The 15886-nt window shown below is 47.0% G+C and overlaps 1 protein-coding gene across 4 annotated transcripts in view; it reads left to right on the top strand.

Annotated features, from left to right (window-relative positions):
* Positions 1 to 15886, top strand: part of FLNC (filamin C) — a 201131-nt gene that overhangs the window by 50975 nt on the left and 134270 nt on the right. For all 4 annotated transcript variants that reach the window (XM_078677798.1, XM_078677808.1, XM_078677804.1 and 1 more), the window contains exon 2: positions 15235 to 15483. In XM_078677798.1, coding sequence (XP_078533924.1) covers positions 15235 to 15483 — 249 coding nt within the window. The remainder of the gene's footprint in view (positions 1 to 15234; positions 15484 to 15886) is intronic.

Below are 15886 nucleotides of genomic sequence, written 5' to 3'. Positions count from 1 at the left end.
AGGGGGGTCACAGCGCATACAGAGTGCATTATCGTGACATGTGATCTTCAGGTGTGTTGAACATGCGGTGCAGGAATGCGTCGTGCGACAGCCTGTGTTTGCCGTTCATGGATACAGCCTTAAAAGGTGCGCACCAGTGTGCCCAAAGGCCTTCCCCCTGTTCCTTTCCATGTGCCCCAAGCTCCTCGCATTATCTCCGTGTGTGCCCAAGCTCCCCGCAGTGTCTGGGTGTCACCCGCCTTGTCCCAGAGAGGGTGCTGTCAGAGCAGGCAGTGCCCCCTGCTGGCAGACTCCTCCCACCCCCACCCAGAGCTCACAGTGAATCAGCCTTCCTTCCCTCTCTGTCCTCAATGTTTCCTGGGCAGCGCACCCAAACCAACAGACCACGCACGCAACCTGGGCTTCATCCTGGACTCCTCCCTCTCCATGACCAGACAAATCAACGCCGTCTCCTCGTCATGCTTCAACATCCTGCGCATGCTACGTAAGATCTTCCGGTGGATCCCCACCGAGACCAGGAAGACGGTCACCCAGGCCCTCGTCACCAGCCGTCTGGACTACGGCAATTCCCTCTACGCCGGTACCACCGCCAAACTCCAGAAGAGACTCCAGCGGATCCAGAACGCCTCAGCACGACTCATCCTGGACATCCCCCGTCACAGCCACATCTCCGGACACCTGAGAGACCTGCACTGGCTCCCGGTCAACAAGAGAATCACCTTTCGTCTCCTCACCCACGCACACAAAGCCCTACACAACCAAGGCCCCGGATACCTCAACAGCCGCCTCAACTTCTACGCTCCCACACGCCAGCTTCGATCGACCGGCCACGCCCTCGCCGCCGTCCCCCGCGTCCGAAGAGCCACCAGAGGGGGAAGGTCCTTCTCCTACCTGGCCGCCAAGACTTGGAACTCCCTCCCGACCCACCTCCGCCTGACCCAGGACCACCTCGCCTTCAGGAAGCAGCTCAAGACCTGGCTGTTCGAGCAGTAGCAGACCCCCCCCCCCCCCCCCCTCCCCTAGCGCCTTGAGACCCTCCGGGTGAGTAGTGCGCTATATAAATGCTGTGATTGATTGTTTGAACTCTTCACAGAACAAAAGCGATGTCACGTGTCCCCGAGGGGCGCGTCAGGGGCCGGAGTTGCTGTGTAATGGAGTTTAGGGCAGCAAGAGGAGTCTCAGGCTCTTGCTGACACCATGGTCACGTGACCCCAACCCTGCGGGTGGGCAGAGACTGGGAGAGGTCCAAGTGTCAGGGCAGGGACAGTGGAGGCGAGGGAGGGGACGGAAACAGCGTGGCAGGAACACGATCTAGAGAGGAAGCCTTGGGTGACTGGTGTTATTGTAAGCTCCTCAGGGAGCGCTCTCCTGCCCCGGCCTGTGCCAGCGTGACACCACCGGGCAGCGAGGCACAATTAATGTACTTATTACTAAAACTTGAGGGGCAGATTTACAAGCCCCTTGCGTCACTTTGCGCCATCGTTACATCACTTTTGTGACGCGGCAGCAGCATAAAAAATGCGGCCCATTTACAACATGATACATCAAGGGAGATGCGTCACGTTCTAAAGCCCTGCGTCACATTATACCTGCGTCAGGTATAATGTATGTAAGGTGGGTATTCCCACGCAGGAAAGCCTAGTAAAAGTGACACAGTGAAATCTACAAGATTTCTCTGCGTCACTTCTAGGAAGCCACTGCCTCAAAACCGTTTGGAGTGACGCAGTGTAGTGGGAATAGGCCTCAAAATGCATTGCTGGAGTTAAGTTGTGCTTGCGACACGACTCCAGCAATGTGCGACTTTTGCCTCAACAGATGCATCAGAATTTCTGAAGCATCTGTCAATCCTTGCGCCATGGAACGCCGTATTGTAAATATGGCATTCATGGTGGCACATGGGTTTCTCAGGGTGGTGCAGGGAAAGTGATACATCTCTACAGATTCGTCACTTTCTTGTAAATCTGCCCCTGAAATAATAATTACCTGCCGTTGTGCGGTGAACAGGGGGTTATTATTACTGTATTTACCCCGATTATCCTCTTTGAGGCCGATAACATAGTAAATGCCAGGAACCCCATGTGATAAAGAGATAAATGCGTGACCGCAGACCCCTTCCCCTATGGCGTTTGAGTGAGACCAGATACTGTCTATCGTCACGTCTCATTGTGTAATCACACCCATCACATCGAGGCAAATACTCTGCAGTAGCAAAGACTAACAGCCTCAAGGCACTCCAAGAAAGGGACAGGAGAGGACCAGGCCTTCCGAGGATAGAAGCAACAAGTACATCTGAGGCTCTGGCTGCTCTCCCCAGGTCCAGCTGGTTTCAGTGTCATCCTTCAGGCAGCCTCCCGCATCTAGAAGGCCTCCTCGGTCATTCGGAGCCAACATTCTACCGCGAGGTCACACCCAACAACCAATCCCCATTCCGCAGTCAATGAACCCGCACTCTCCCTGTTACCAATCCAGCTTACATACCACCCCTCTGCAGCAGCCTGCCCTCCACCCACAAGGTACTCTACTGTGCATAAGGCACTTATTAGCTTGACCTAGTGTGGTGCAGGGGTACCAGGGCTGCAAAATTGTTCGGGGTCACTGGGTAAGGTCATGCCAGGGCAGGATAGAGTTTTTGGGGTAGGACCATTGTAGTTCACTCACCCACACGTGATGCTGCTGGAGTTGGGCTGGAGCCGGGCTGCCTCCGGCCCTCTGCCCGTCCTTGCAAAAGTTTTGTACTTGAGTCAAACTGAACCCGGTGTTTCTGAGCGAGGAATAATGGGGTCTGGAGACATCGGATTGCTTATATGGCCAATGGAAGGACTCTCCCGGATTTAACATTCCGTTTGGGATACATCCACATGCTCCTTTCTCAACAAGGGGGGGCGTTATATTGTCCTTAAGTAGTTTTGGCCAATGAGAGGTCGTAAATGATCGGAGAAATGCTTTTGTGACATATCAATTAAATGGGAGACATATATGATTCTGAGACTTGAATAAGCAGTTAGTTCAGTTGCTGGCTGTGCCTGGCATGACTGTGTCTTGGTGTTTTCCATGTTGCATTAAATCTTGTGGAGAAGTCAATCCTGTGACAGTATTCATCCTTATAAACAACAATTTTGGTGACTATCCTAGCCAGGCACAAGCCTGACATCAGAGAAACCACGGCTGGGCATTTGAAGATGACATAGTTTTCAATAAACTCGATCGTAAGCGGCTCGTCCATCCCTGTCCACCATACCGCCTCCTCTGACCTCCAGGTAGCTGCCACTCAGCGACCACCAATTCTCCAGCTCTTGTTGAAGTGCCCACGGCCACTGTGGAACAATCAACATTTCAGGCCACTCTGTCAGTAATCCCCATGGCGCACATGAGAGGGCTTACTACGGAGCTTCAGTGTGACAGACGCACCTCCAACGAGAATTATCAGTTTCCTTCCCCAAACGGCAATCCAGTTTGCACGGCCCTCCAGCATGATTTCTCGATTCAACAATTTTACTTAAAGACTTGGGTCCAGAGGCACAAGAAATTGCTCAGGGAAGTTGGCCAGGTTGGCAGTGAAATTGCAAGAGTATGATTGTAGGGTGGAGTACGTGCCAGGTTGGAAGAATAAGGTGGCATCCTGTTTGTCAAGACTTCCAGATAAAGTGACAGAACAGTGTGAGTTGACGACAGAAGAGTTGATGGATAATGTTGATGATGCCACAGAAGGTTTGGGTGAGTTGTATCTTCAAGGAAGACTGGGTGAGGGCTATGTAATAGTATGACACCCTCAAAGGTGTAGTTACATTGATGAAAGGAGTGGTGAGGAGAGAGAGTATGTTGCCAGACATAGTGAAACCATTCCTCATGATTGTGGATGAGCTATCGGTTCAAGACGATTGGCTGGTGATCAGAGGGAAGAAAGTTGTGCCACCTGTGCTACCAAACAAAGGTTGGTGTGTGTAGCACATGAGGGACATATTGGTCTGACATCGACTCTCATAAGAGTCATAGAGAGATTTTGGTGGCCTGTCATGCACAGCCAAGTGACAACATGGCCAGAATCAAAGGACGACCGAGTACTCAACCTCACGGTTGAGTATACCAACCATTGTATTACTATTTTTTATCATCATACTGTAATTTTTAATTATCATGCCATGGTGGTTATAAATTTAATCGTTTTTTTAGCTTATAAATATGTTGACTACTTTTAACTTTATATTTATTAAATGTGTGATGTTTTTACTGGCCGAAATACCATGAATCAAATATGATGAAGTATACCGGGATGAACTGAATCGAATTGATAATGAAATGCAACTCTGAATAGACACCTCATATTCTACCTGTGTCTTGATTACTATAAAATTGTATTTTAATGAATTTTAATTGTATATCTTTTATGATGCTATTGCAACGAAATAAAGATTATTGAATTGACAACATAGGTAGAGAATTGTGAGATCTGCAGGGATTCCAAGAAGCGGTTAAGAGTGAGTTTAGGAAGTTTGGAAAGAGACAGCATTTGTCGGTGGGTAGTGTTGAAAAACATTTGTATGGACTTTCTTGGGCCTTTTGTGTTTCTTCATGAACAGGAAAGGTTTTCTGCTGTTATGGTTGATGCCAAATCTAAATGGGTGAAGGTGGTTTTTATGAGGAGTGTCAGCACTAGTTCAACCATAGCGGTTTTGGGAGAAGTGTTTAGGAGGGAAGGTATACCCTCGGTGTTAGGGACAGATAATGGCACGCAACTCACTTCTCAAGAAATAAAATGTTTTTTTAACACCTTTGGTGTAAGACATGCATGTACATCATTGTACAATCCCCAAGGAGGTGGTTAAGTTGAGAGGGTCAACAAGTTGGTGGAGGTTATGATGCAATTAGCTTGTAGTGCAGGGTTGTCAGTACAGGATGCGTTCAAAGACATGCTCTGGGCTTATTGCACCACGGTAAATGCAGGTACAGGAAAGATCCCATTTGAAATGATGTGGGTTAGACAGCCAGGGACACAATTGGTGCCTTCTTGGAAGTGTGATGGTGGTTGCAAGAAAGAGTTTGGGTTAAGAGGCGAACCAGCAAAAGCGCTTCATTGATGTGGGAGATTGGGTCAATGTGAAGCCGGATGGCATTGGTAGAGAGTTGTCCTAATTTCATGGGCTCTACATGGTAAAGACCGTGAGTGACAATTGGGTCAAATTGGATAATGAGCAAATGTGGAATCTGAGTAGCGTTCCCTTGTACCAAAGACAGGGAGAGGTGGACGTGAAACCTGAAGATGATGGACAATGTTCAGCTTGGAAACCAGCAAGAGGGTAGGAGTCTGTAAGTTCCTGAAATTCCCGAGAGTGGTGATGGAAGTACTGTGAGACTACAAACTGAAAGAGGGGTGAGGACAAGAAGACCTCGGGTTATTTGGGAGATTACGTTTGAGGACAGGGTTGATTTGGGTGTTCGGTTGTTGTTTTGTCTGGGTTTTTGATTAAGTTATGTGTCTGTATTTGTGTGAGTGGTTGTTTGTTTTGTCATCTGTGTTCTTTATTTAGTCATTTTTGTTATCAGTTTGGTGGTGCTTTTTTTCGTTGGGAAGGGAGGGAGATGTGTTATATTGTTCTTAAGCAGTTTTAGCAAATGAGAGGTTGTGAATGCTCTGAGAAATGCTTTTGTGACATATCACATTCCATGGATGACATATATGATTTGGGGATTTGGGAGTTGCTGGCTGTGCCTGGCCTGACTACGTGTTGGTGTTTTCTCTGCTGCATTAAATCCTGTGGAGAAGTCAGTCCTGTCAAGGCATGATTTCTTGTTTACTACAGGGGTGCTACCCTGCCCATATCACAGCTCTTTCATGTTCAAACGCTGTACCAAGATGGCAGAGATACAGACCTGGGCAGTCTTTGCTGGTGCCAGGGTCCTAACGCATGCCAGGAAGCGCAGGGGGCGGCAGTCTTTCGAGGGGCCACCATGCAGTCCCGACCCAACGAATATCAGTGAAATATGGGATATTTGCTGCCCCTCATAACATTCTGCAGGGGGCCCCCCGCCGCCATCATTTTGCCTCACGCCACTGGTTGGCGCCGCAGCAGAGGTTGTCTGCCTGGTCGTTGTCTCTGTAAACTCTGCGTGACAGGAAGCTGCGTCAGCCCCTGTGAAGCGCGCCCTCTTGTGGCCGGACACGATGACCTTTGCCGGGCGCGTGTGTAGAGTCTGTGCTCCTTTCTTGGCTGGGGCCTTGGCTCATGGTCAACGCCTCCAGTCTCCCAGGGAAACAGTGTAAACACAATCCTGTAGTGGGGTGACCTAACCGCGACCCCCTCATCCTCTCCGCCCCAGGGGGAGGCCTGAAACAATCCTGTAAACTCGTCCAAAACTAATAGGCCCAACAAAACAAGCGAATGGGACAGGCCGGGCCAAGATGAGATGGGGGCCAGGGACTGAAGTGAGGGGAGGGCGGGCGACAGATCCAATCAACAACCAGCCATTTTAAGCCTTTGGTTGATCAAGTGAGTTTGAAGGGCGGGGGTGACCTCGATGGGTTTCCAGCCTGCCCCTGCTCTCCAGAGAGCCGCCACCCCGTTTGGCTGCTATTTGATGGGGGATCCCCCGCCCCAGGGTCGTGCTCACACATTAAACTCCATGGCGTCCTGTACGCGGCTACATGTTGGCTGCCTGCCATGATGGCTGCTGGCCAACAGATAGCCTAGCACTGGCCAACCAGGACAGCAGGGAAAACACAAGGCAGCGCTCTGAATCCTTCCCTCTTCCCCTCGGCGAGATCGTGTCTGCTCGTATCTGATGAAATGCGTGCAGAAAGCAAGCTACGGGTATTAACTCAGCCCCAAGGAGAGGCAGTGCGTGCCCAAGACCACACGAAGCATCACTTGCAAGTCGGCTCTTTGGCGAGGGATACCTCTTCAGGGCAGACGTCATTAGTCACCCCAAATCTGCACCAGTGTTTTTTGTCTGTGATCTCACTTTGTTGCAATCCATGATGTCACCGACGATGTTCATATTACTATTTAAAAGGCCCACACTATATGACTCTTTGATCCTCGCCCTGGTGGCCTGTGTCCTTGACTGCAACTGCTGACAGTGTAGAAACTTAAATGCAATTTGTATTTTACTGCGACTGTTTTTTTTAATATAGAACACTGCAAACCGCACTTATGCCCTTTCTAAGCGCTGTAAATCTCAGGGGTTCTCTGTATCCAATTTGTTTTACTGAACAACATGCAAATCTCACATGTGATAGAGAAATAGAGGCATGTTTACAATGGGATGTCATGCTAATAAAAGCGAAAAAGCGCAGAATGTAAGATGGGCGAAGAGGGTGGAAACAATAATGTCCAGGATGGCAGGAAGACTGAATTCATTCCACAGATGAGGGACAAAGTGTAAAGTGCACAGGGAGTTCAATCCAGAGTCATGGTCCAGAAAGCCTTGTGTCTGCATTCAATTTACTCTTTAGATTGTCTCAGGTGCCGTCCTGTGTAGAGCACACTGCCAGCTTTACAGTCGACTCTAGCAGGATGATGGAGCCAGTGGAGATCTTTCGTGGTAGGGGAATGTGCTTGGTGCAAGGTAGGGGACATGTGTGTGTTGGTTAGTTGAGACTCTGTCAGTGCTTGAAATGGAAAAATAGAAGTGCAGGTACTCTGTACCAGAGTATCTGCTTGTTTTTGAGAAGTGCCGGTACTCTCTAATTAAAAGTATAGCATTTCTCTTGAGAAGAGTCGGTGCTCTCCCTCTCAAAATAAAAAAGTGCTGGTACTCCAGCAAGACAGTACCGGCCCATTTAAAGCATTGGACACTGTATGAAAAACTTGTAAGATGATAGTCTGGATTGCAAACCAAAAGTTCACAGACTGGACGAATGGCTATTTTGTGTGCAGTAGTGTAAGCTGGAGCTAAGCTGTTGGTGCTTTTTTCTTGGTCAGAACCTTGAAGGATAAAGAAGAATTCATGGGAAGGCTCAAGGGTTTGGCGGATAATGAAAGGCAAGGGGAGAAGAGATGTAAGTTCATATTGTAGGGTCACTCATGGATGAGGCGCTCTGTGTGCCTCCATTTATGAGAACTGAAAGAAGCCAAATTGGTGAGGCAGATCCTTCCACCATCCTACTTAACTAGCTTCCAGTCCGGCAAAAGCTGTGTCTGTAAGACATCGCTGTTTACCCCTTAGAAGCACAGGACTGAGATGGAAGGCCACTTCAGAGAAGGTGTAACCAATAAGCAACACCAACAAAACACTTACCACTTCCAAATCAATTTAATAGCATTAAAAAGTATGTCTGATTACAAGAAGAACAAACAACAAAAATTGAACTAGTCAATTCAGAACTGTATCGTTTCAGAGTTTCATTCAAATTTCTCGGTTGTATGTCAATACAACGCGGTGTTTACACCGCACTACCATTACAACTCTGGTTTTACAACGCAAGTCGTTACCACGACTTGCGCTGTAGGGTGCTGGACTTAGGAATAGTAAGATTTACTATTCCAACACCAGCCTACGTACAGTAGGGAAGGTGTTGGAATAGTAAATCTACTATTCCTTAGCCTAGAGCGCCCTCCAGCGCAAGTCGTGGTAACAACTTGCGTTGTAAAACCAGCGTTGTAATGGTAGTGCAGTGTAAACACTGCATCGTAATGGATGTTCCCCATATTTCTCCATTATACATTGACACTAAGTAAAAAATCTTGTTGGTTACTCTCGAGTAGTCACTGGAAGCTTCCTCCGCCTCCTGGAATATAGCATGACTCCCAACTTTATGCTGTCTCCTGTCTTAGGGTGACCAGACGTCCTGTCATAGCTAATATTAGATGTAGACTTCTAAATGTGTGCATGTGAGTGTGTGTGCGTCTGTGTGTGTGTATATACATATATACATATTTACACACACACACACATTTACATACACACACACACACACACACACATATTTACAAGCCTACACAAAAACTGGACAGGCCAGATATAGGAGTAAGAGTAAAGGCTTTAGTCCTACTTTTATTTCAGTCCCAGTTTTTGGTTCTCAAAAAATGGTCAACCTATCTTGTCCTCAGCCTGAAGGGCTGGATGAGAGTCTGCAATTTCGTGCAGGTGGGCCAGTTCATAGCTTCCTCACTTCACATTGCTCCTGTTGGGATGGGAAGAGGAGACGGAGAGGGAGAGTCCCTGGTTTGCATCTGCATGGCTGGCAGAGTCTTTTGCTCCTCTTTGTTTGCCAAAACCAGAAGACGGACCCTCACCTTCAGAGGTGCAAATTTAATCCTTTCCTTCCTCTGGAAAAGCCTCCTTCTATGATTTATTCAGCATTCTGTCCATCATTTCTTTGCGTAGTACTTTTCACCCTAAGTGGGATGTGTATGCCCAGACGTGGGTCCCTTGCTCACTGTGTCACTGGATTCAAGATAGCCTGGCTGATGAAGGGTGGCATACCCAGAAACCGGTCCTTGGAAGCTTGTTTCCGGTCCAGGGAGGACCTGGCTTAGCAGTTCTGTCTGGACTGTTCCCATGAGGCACAGGGTCAAGACTGATTTGCATATGGCTGGGTCTAAACTGGGGTGGCATGGTGAGCAAAAGAATGATGGATTTAACCCAGATCTCTTGACTGGGGGTGAATGTATGATTCATTCAGCATTCCGTCCATCATTTGTTTGCGTAGCATTATTCTGGACACCAGATCACAGTGACTGGGAGCTGGCTGCATCACTCACTTCCAAGTTCCAAAGAGCATCTTCATCAAGACCATTTTAAAGTCAGTTACAAATGGTCATCTGCCCTGCTTTACCAGAACAGTCCTTCCCAATGCTTTTTTTGTGTCCCAGGGGCCACGAGGAGATCAGCTCACTCTGATCCTCATTTAGAAGTTCATGGTTGGGGCAGCCACATCCATATCCCACTGATCCAGACGTCTCACTTTTGCTTCTAAGTTTTGTGCTATGTAAGTTCATAGCATTGTTATCATCCTGATATGATCAGATTTGTTTTTTGAGAGCCCATGCGAGTCTTGGCTTCGCTGCCAACGCGACACTCACAAATTCCAACCTCTTTCTTCAGGCCTGGTCTGTGTCTAGATCTTCCTGAACCCAACAAGATAACAGTGTTCACAACATGTCTAGTCTGCAGGGGTACTCTGAAGCTTCAACCTCAGGCGCAATCAGAAATACTGCACCTAGCCAAGGTGGGGTCCTTGTCCCTACTCTGTACCCCAACCCCCAGATACTCCTTAGTTTACTTCAGACTACACGCTTACGTCTAAAACTCTGCAAAGTGAGATGTCAGTTTTTACCAGTATCACAACTCTTACCAGTAGTGCTTCATCTGTAAAATATTGGAGAAGCGTGGCTCAGTGCTTAGAGGCGGCAGACCCGGAAGCTGAGATGGACCGTGGACCAGGGTTTGATTCCCCGCCTCGGCGGGTCTCGGGCTCAAAAATTCCACGGACTCGACAATTCTCGCTCTGGTGCCTACTCAACTCACGGGGTCACACTCTGCGACTCTGGGCAATAGCTTGCTTAATCTCCACTACGGCCCCTCGCGGCGGGATGCCTGGCTTTCACCTTGTGGACACCCTGCCGGGGTTTCTCACAGGGGAATACCAGGACGGGTTCCCTAAGCAAGCGCCGGGACGCTTACGGGCAGCTGTGCGCTTTACAAGTCCAGCACATTTACATTAAGTGCTAGTGCTCAAGGCTTTTTTCAGAAACCTACGCGGCGCTGACAAATGTTCTAATTGATGAAGGTTGCGTAGTCTTGATTTCACCGCATGCCTCTTTCTTCCACAACCACACCCTCCCAGCCCCTTCATTTCACTCTTACATTTTCTTTGTCATCTTTGCTCTATCTTTTTGTCACTGTTTTTTTCATCTATCTCTTTCTCTTACTTTCCTCCTTTTCTGTTTTTATTCTCTCGTGCTCTGTGTCAGTCTAAGAAAAAAAGTATGTGCCAGGCTGAAATCCAGAATGGGAAGGTTGGAGGAAGCTGTGATTATCATTGTGTCCTTATGGTAAACACCCCTTATAACGAATCCGTCACCCCACATGCAATTACAATGCGGTCTTTACAACGACCGCATTGCAACAACGCATACCATTCCCCGCAAGTCGTAACAGCGGGGAGAAGGTATTGGATTTAAAATCCAACACCTTCCCTACTGTCCACACAGAATGTATTTGGAATAGTAAATTATACTATTCCAACATCCAGTGTCCCCCTCCGCAAGTCGTTGTTACAACTTGCAGGGTAATGGTATGCATTGTTACAACGTGGTTGTTGTAACAACACCAGGATGGATGATGGGAAGACAGAGTAAAAAGGTTGATGATATTAAAGTTAGGGGTAGAGGCTTCAAGAGGCACTGATGTAATGAGCGACTGTGGAAGGGGGTCTTGGTCCTGGAGGTTGCCTTCATGGAGTGTAAAATGTAAAACGGTTGTTCCTTTTTTTCTTGCAAGTACTTGATATTGGTGCAAAAGTGCCAATTTTACTCTTAAGACACACTTGCAAAAAAATACCAAATTACAGTTATTAATTCTAGTATTCACGAGGATCATGAGAACTCCAGAAGAGAATATATTTGCATCACTGCACACTACTTCAGTGCTCAAACTTTATGTGATAATTATGTAATTTTTAATATTTCAAGACTCTGCCTTGTATTCACGTCTATCAGGATCATTTTCTTTGGAACCTAGAGTTCAAGTACTGTCTTTTAAACATCTCTCTCACTTATCACTGTGCAGGTTGAAAAAGGTGTAATGAGGACATATAATACAAGCTAAAGTTTGAGTTTTTAGCAGCCACAGTAGGAATGCACCACTGAGACTGGAAACGTTTCCAAACCAGAAATATTGCAAAAGATGTTCATCTGTCGAGAATTGATTGTGAATTTAGAAACATTGGATGATGCAAAACCTTAGGCAGGGGGTCCCACGAGTCTAGAAGGGCACTTGGGTGTTGGGAATTGTTGGGTTACTGCTGTAGAGTGACCTCATCTTTGGTGAGAGACTGCCATCATAAGGAACAGAACGCACCTGCATGTCTAATGAATTCCAAAGTTCTCCAATTTTGGTCCACGAAAGTCTGGAACTTGCCTGAATTTCAGACTAACTACTGACTTTGTGTCTGAGTTTCATCTAGTGTAACTGAAAGTAAATTGATTTCATATACACATCGTGAAATTCTGGCATGACTCCTGTCCTCCCCAACTACTGTTATACACTGCTATGCCAGGAGAACCTTGCTGACTCATTCACTTATTTTTTTGTAATTATGTAATTACAAATTGCATAATTTGCAACCTGTCAGGATCACTAGGAGCAACATAGAGTAGCAACTGCTATAGATAGCTGGCACTTGGGGACACCTTTGATAAAAGTCATAGAAATGCTTTTCCTAGTGCTTGTTTATCACTTGGTTCACCAAGACCCATTTTAGGGATCTGGGGTCTGCTCTTTGCCTTGTGTGATTGATGGTTGTGCAGAATGTCATTGCAACAGCATTTTCCAGCAGATTTTGGCTGATGCATTTAGGACCGCGTCAAGGGCACATGAGGTGGATTTGATTATTACAAATGAGGCTACGGCTTGCTTGGTGAGTTTTGCTGGAAGCAATAATGGAAGAACTGTTACTGTAGGACATTTTGAGACTTCTTAGCTGTTGGGGGCAGTCGGTGGATTGGGTTTCAGTACAAATTCTAACAATTGTGATGGCGGAGATGTTGAGAAGATCACGGCATCTCTTCTCCAGAGCCCAGGGGCTCACAAGAGATGAGGGGGTTAAGCTTTATTGTTCAATTATTTAAAATCGTTACAATATACAATTTTTACAAAAAACTTCCAAAGAAAAGAAGAAAAGAAGAATTTTTTTTTTTTAAATCTCCGGCAACTTGCTACGAACTGTAGAGAAGTTTAAAATATTAAAAACGATTATCCAAAATGGCAGTAAAGTGCAAGTACATAAAGCTTTGTGGAGAGTATTATTATAGTCTCTCTTGCTTGAAGCCCGGCTGCTTTTGTTTTAGTGACTCAGTTTTCTGTGACAAGGCTGCCCTGATTGCTTCTATGAATTTCCCTAGCCGTGCGGCTATTTGGGTTGTTTTAGCAGAAAAACACAGGTCTGAGACTTCTCTACATCGTACTAGGGCATGAGACCTGCAGATGGGAACAACCAGCTGGTGCAGCTCGCTAGCCAGTTTAGGACAGCAGCACAACAAGTGGAGCCAGGATTCCCGGTGATAGCTGCAAAGACGACATGCTGCTAAATTGTCCTTCCGGGCCCAGGCTTGGTTAAAATCCGCGATAGGCAGTGCAAGCAGTCTCATATAGGCGATTTTTTTTCGGGCCGGGACTGTCAGTGCTTGCTCAAAGTATTGCTGTGGTTTGCCCACTGTGTAGGAGGCGTCCAGTGCAGAGAGATTGGGATGATGGTGTAAACTTTCCAGATCTCTTTCGTAGGATATTTTCTTTACCTGTGTGTTCACTGTTCTTTTCCATGCGGTTACCGGAATGTTTAAATTGTGCACATTTTGAGCATCTATTTCTAGCATATCTACGGCTTCTGCCAGCTGAACCTGCCATGGAGATCGACCTTCTTCAAAGATAGTTTAAATTAGCCTTTTCAGAGAGTTTTCTGGAGCTCGCAGGGTGTTGATGTAATATTTTAGAGTATCCCCGAGGCAACTGATGTCTGGTCGGGTGAGGCCCAGCTCCAACCTTACTCTTGCTTTCCTGGCCTGTCGTGGGAGTTCTAGAACCTTCTTATAGGCAGAAATTTGATGGTTTGTCAGAAACTTGGTGAGGGCTCCGGGGAAGGCTAGGTGGACGTAGTTCAGAGAGAGGAATAATTTTGCTTTTAAAACTGATGAGGGGTTAGCAAGGAGCAGGGTTAGCAAGATCATGGGATTTCAGGGTGCTGGGCCTAGCCAGAATGCACACCATCTCTCATATTCCTGTACGTACATAGCACTGGCATAAATAAAACTTACATTCATGTTTAATTCAACCCAATAAGTTGATCTTGTCCATATCAACCTCATCTCAACACATCCAGCCAAAACCCACTCAAGACGCCATATCAACTCACCGCCCCTCCAAAGGGCGCCTGGTAGCCAAGTGTGATGTCATCAGCAGAAGGCCGCACCCATTGCTGAGGCCTTGATGCTGGTTCATTGGTGCAGCCAAGGCAAAAGCGCTGAGTGAAAGGGGCTAAGTAGGCATTTAATTCCTTTAAGATAAAGGCTATTAATGCTAATGTTAATTCAATCTGTCCCTATCAAACTCATGGTTTATGTTCCTTTCTTGCCACTCCTGGGCCCACTTTTCCTCTTCTGCTACTTCATTCCTGTTCTGCTAACCAGGCTGTTTGGGACATCTCTGTCCATTCACCGACCTGCCTCTCAATCCCGTCCCCTGAATCTTACTTTCTCTCTCCTGTGCATTGAGGCAGATTCTGGGTTGCGTTAAGCCCTTTAGGGCACATAATGTAACAAACCATTAAAGCGCATGTGTAGATCTATTCTTACCTCCTCTCGCATTCATGGAGATTGAATGCCTAACCAATATGGTACCTTTGTTTTTTCCTTTAGAAAATGGCGCCCCTCTTTGCTCAGTGGCATAGAAGACACAGTGACTTGTTGAGCTGTTTTAAAAAGGTTGCCTATAGGTGGAATGTGATCTAATTGTTTGATAGTACTAGTTGTGGTTTGCAATCACAAGACAAGCGGCCTGTCATGGCGCCGAGGGATTGGCAGTTGGAAGGAAGATCTCTAAACAATTGCAGTTTTGAAATGTTCAGATGCGTGTCTTTTAAAGAGTGAAAGGCGGGTGTAGGTGGGGGATTTGTTTTACACCTCCAGGTTTCTTACCAGGCCAGGGAGCAACAAGGGTAGAGCGCCTCCTTGTGGCATGGTGTTGCAGTGCAGAGGCTGTGGGGGCGCTTTACTCCCTCTATATTTTCATGTTGTTAATGATCTTTCTTTTTTAATTGCACAGCACTTTGCACCACCAGTAGCTTGACTCCGAGTACTGAGGGAGTGTATTATAGAGACCAGGAGAGTGCAAGGAAGGAAGCATAATACTTCTAATTATTTTGGTGGGTTATCGGGCTGATGTTCTGGAGTGTAATGGGGTGGCACAGCCTTCATTTGAATCTTTGCCCGTCCCATGCGTATGAAAATCATGCATTTCATTGGCTGCAGAGAGGAGTTTCCCTGACCTAACAGCTGCTTTCTCCTCTCTTTCCTGCAGACAGCAAAGCCATCGTCGATGGAAACCTCAAACTTATCCTGGGTCTCATCTGGACCCTTATCCTGCACTATTCCATCTCCATGCCCATGTGGGAGGACGAGGATGAGGAAGATGCCAAGAAACAGACCCCCAAACAGAGGCTCCTGGGTTGGATTCAAAACAAGATCCCACAGCTGCCCATCACCAACTTCCACAGGGACTGGCAGGATGGCAAGGCCCTGGGAGCCCTGGTGGACAACTGTGCCCCTGGTAAGTGACCGTCGCAGGACGCCGGCCGGGTGGGAACATGCTATGTGTACCTCATGAGAGACCAGGCGATGGCCGGGCGTTAGTCATGTATTGAGAACTTGTACGTTTGAACAAAGGCGATTTCATCAAAGCGTTCTTCTCTCATAGTGCATCCCACAGCTTACTAACAGGATCTAACCTGTCACTGTCCAGTCCTGCCTTTAACTAAACAACCCAGTGGCCAATTCTTACCTCAAAGATGAGTATCCCATATAACTAAACCACTTTGGTTTTAGTGAAAGACAACCTAGAAGCATAAAGAGCCCCCTGATTTTGAATGAGCCATGGACCATACAAATTGTTGTAAGCGCTATACAATGCACAAACATTGACACAACATAAAATTTGAACAGAGGCACGTTCT

This window comes from Lissotriton helveticus, chromosome 1_1 (genome assembly GCF_964261635.1).
Source record: "Lissotriton helveticus chromosome 1_1, aLisHel1.1, whole genome shotgun sequence".
NCBI classification, from domain to species: domain Eukaryota; kingdom Metazoa; phylum Chordata; class Amphibia; order Caudata; family Salamandridae; genus Lissotriton; species Lissotriton helveticus.
This window is presented reverse-complemented; position numbering and strand designations above follow the sequence as displayed.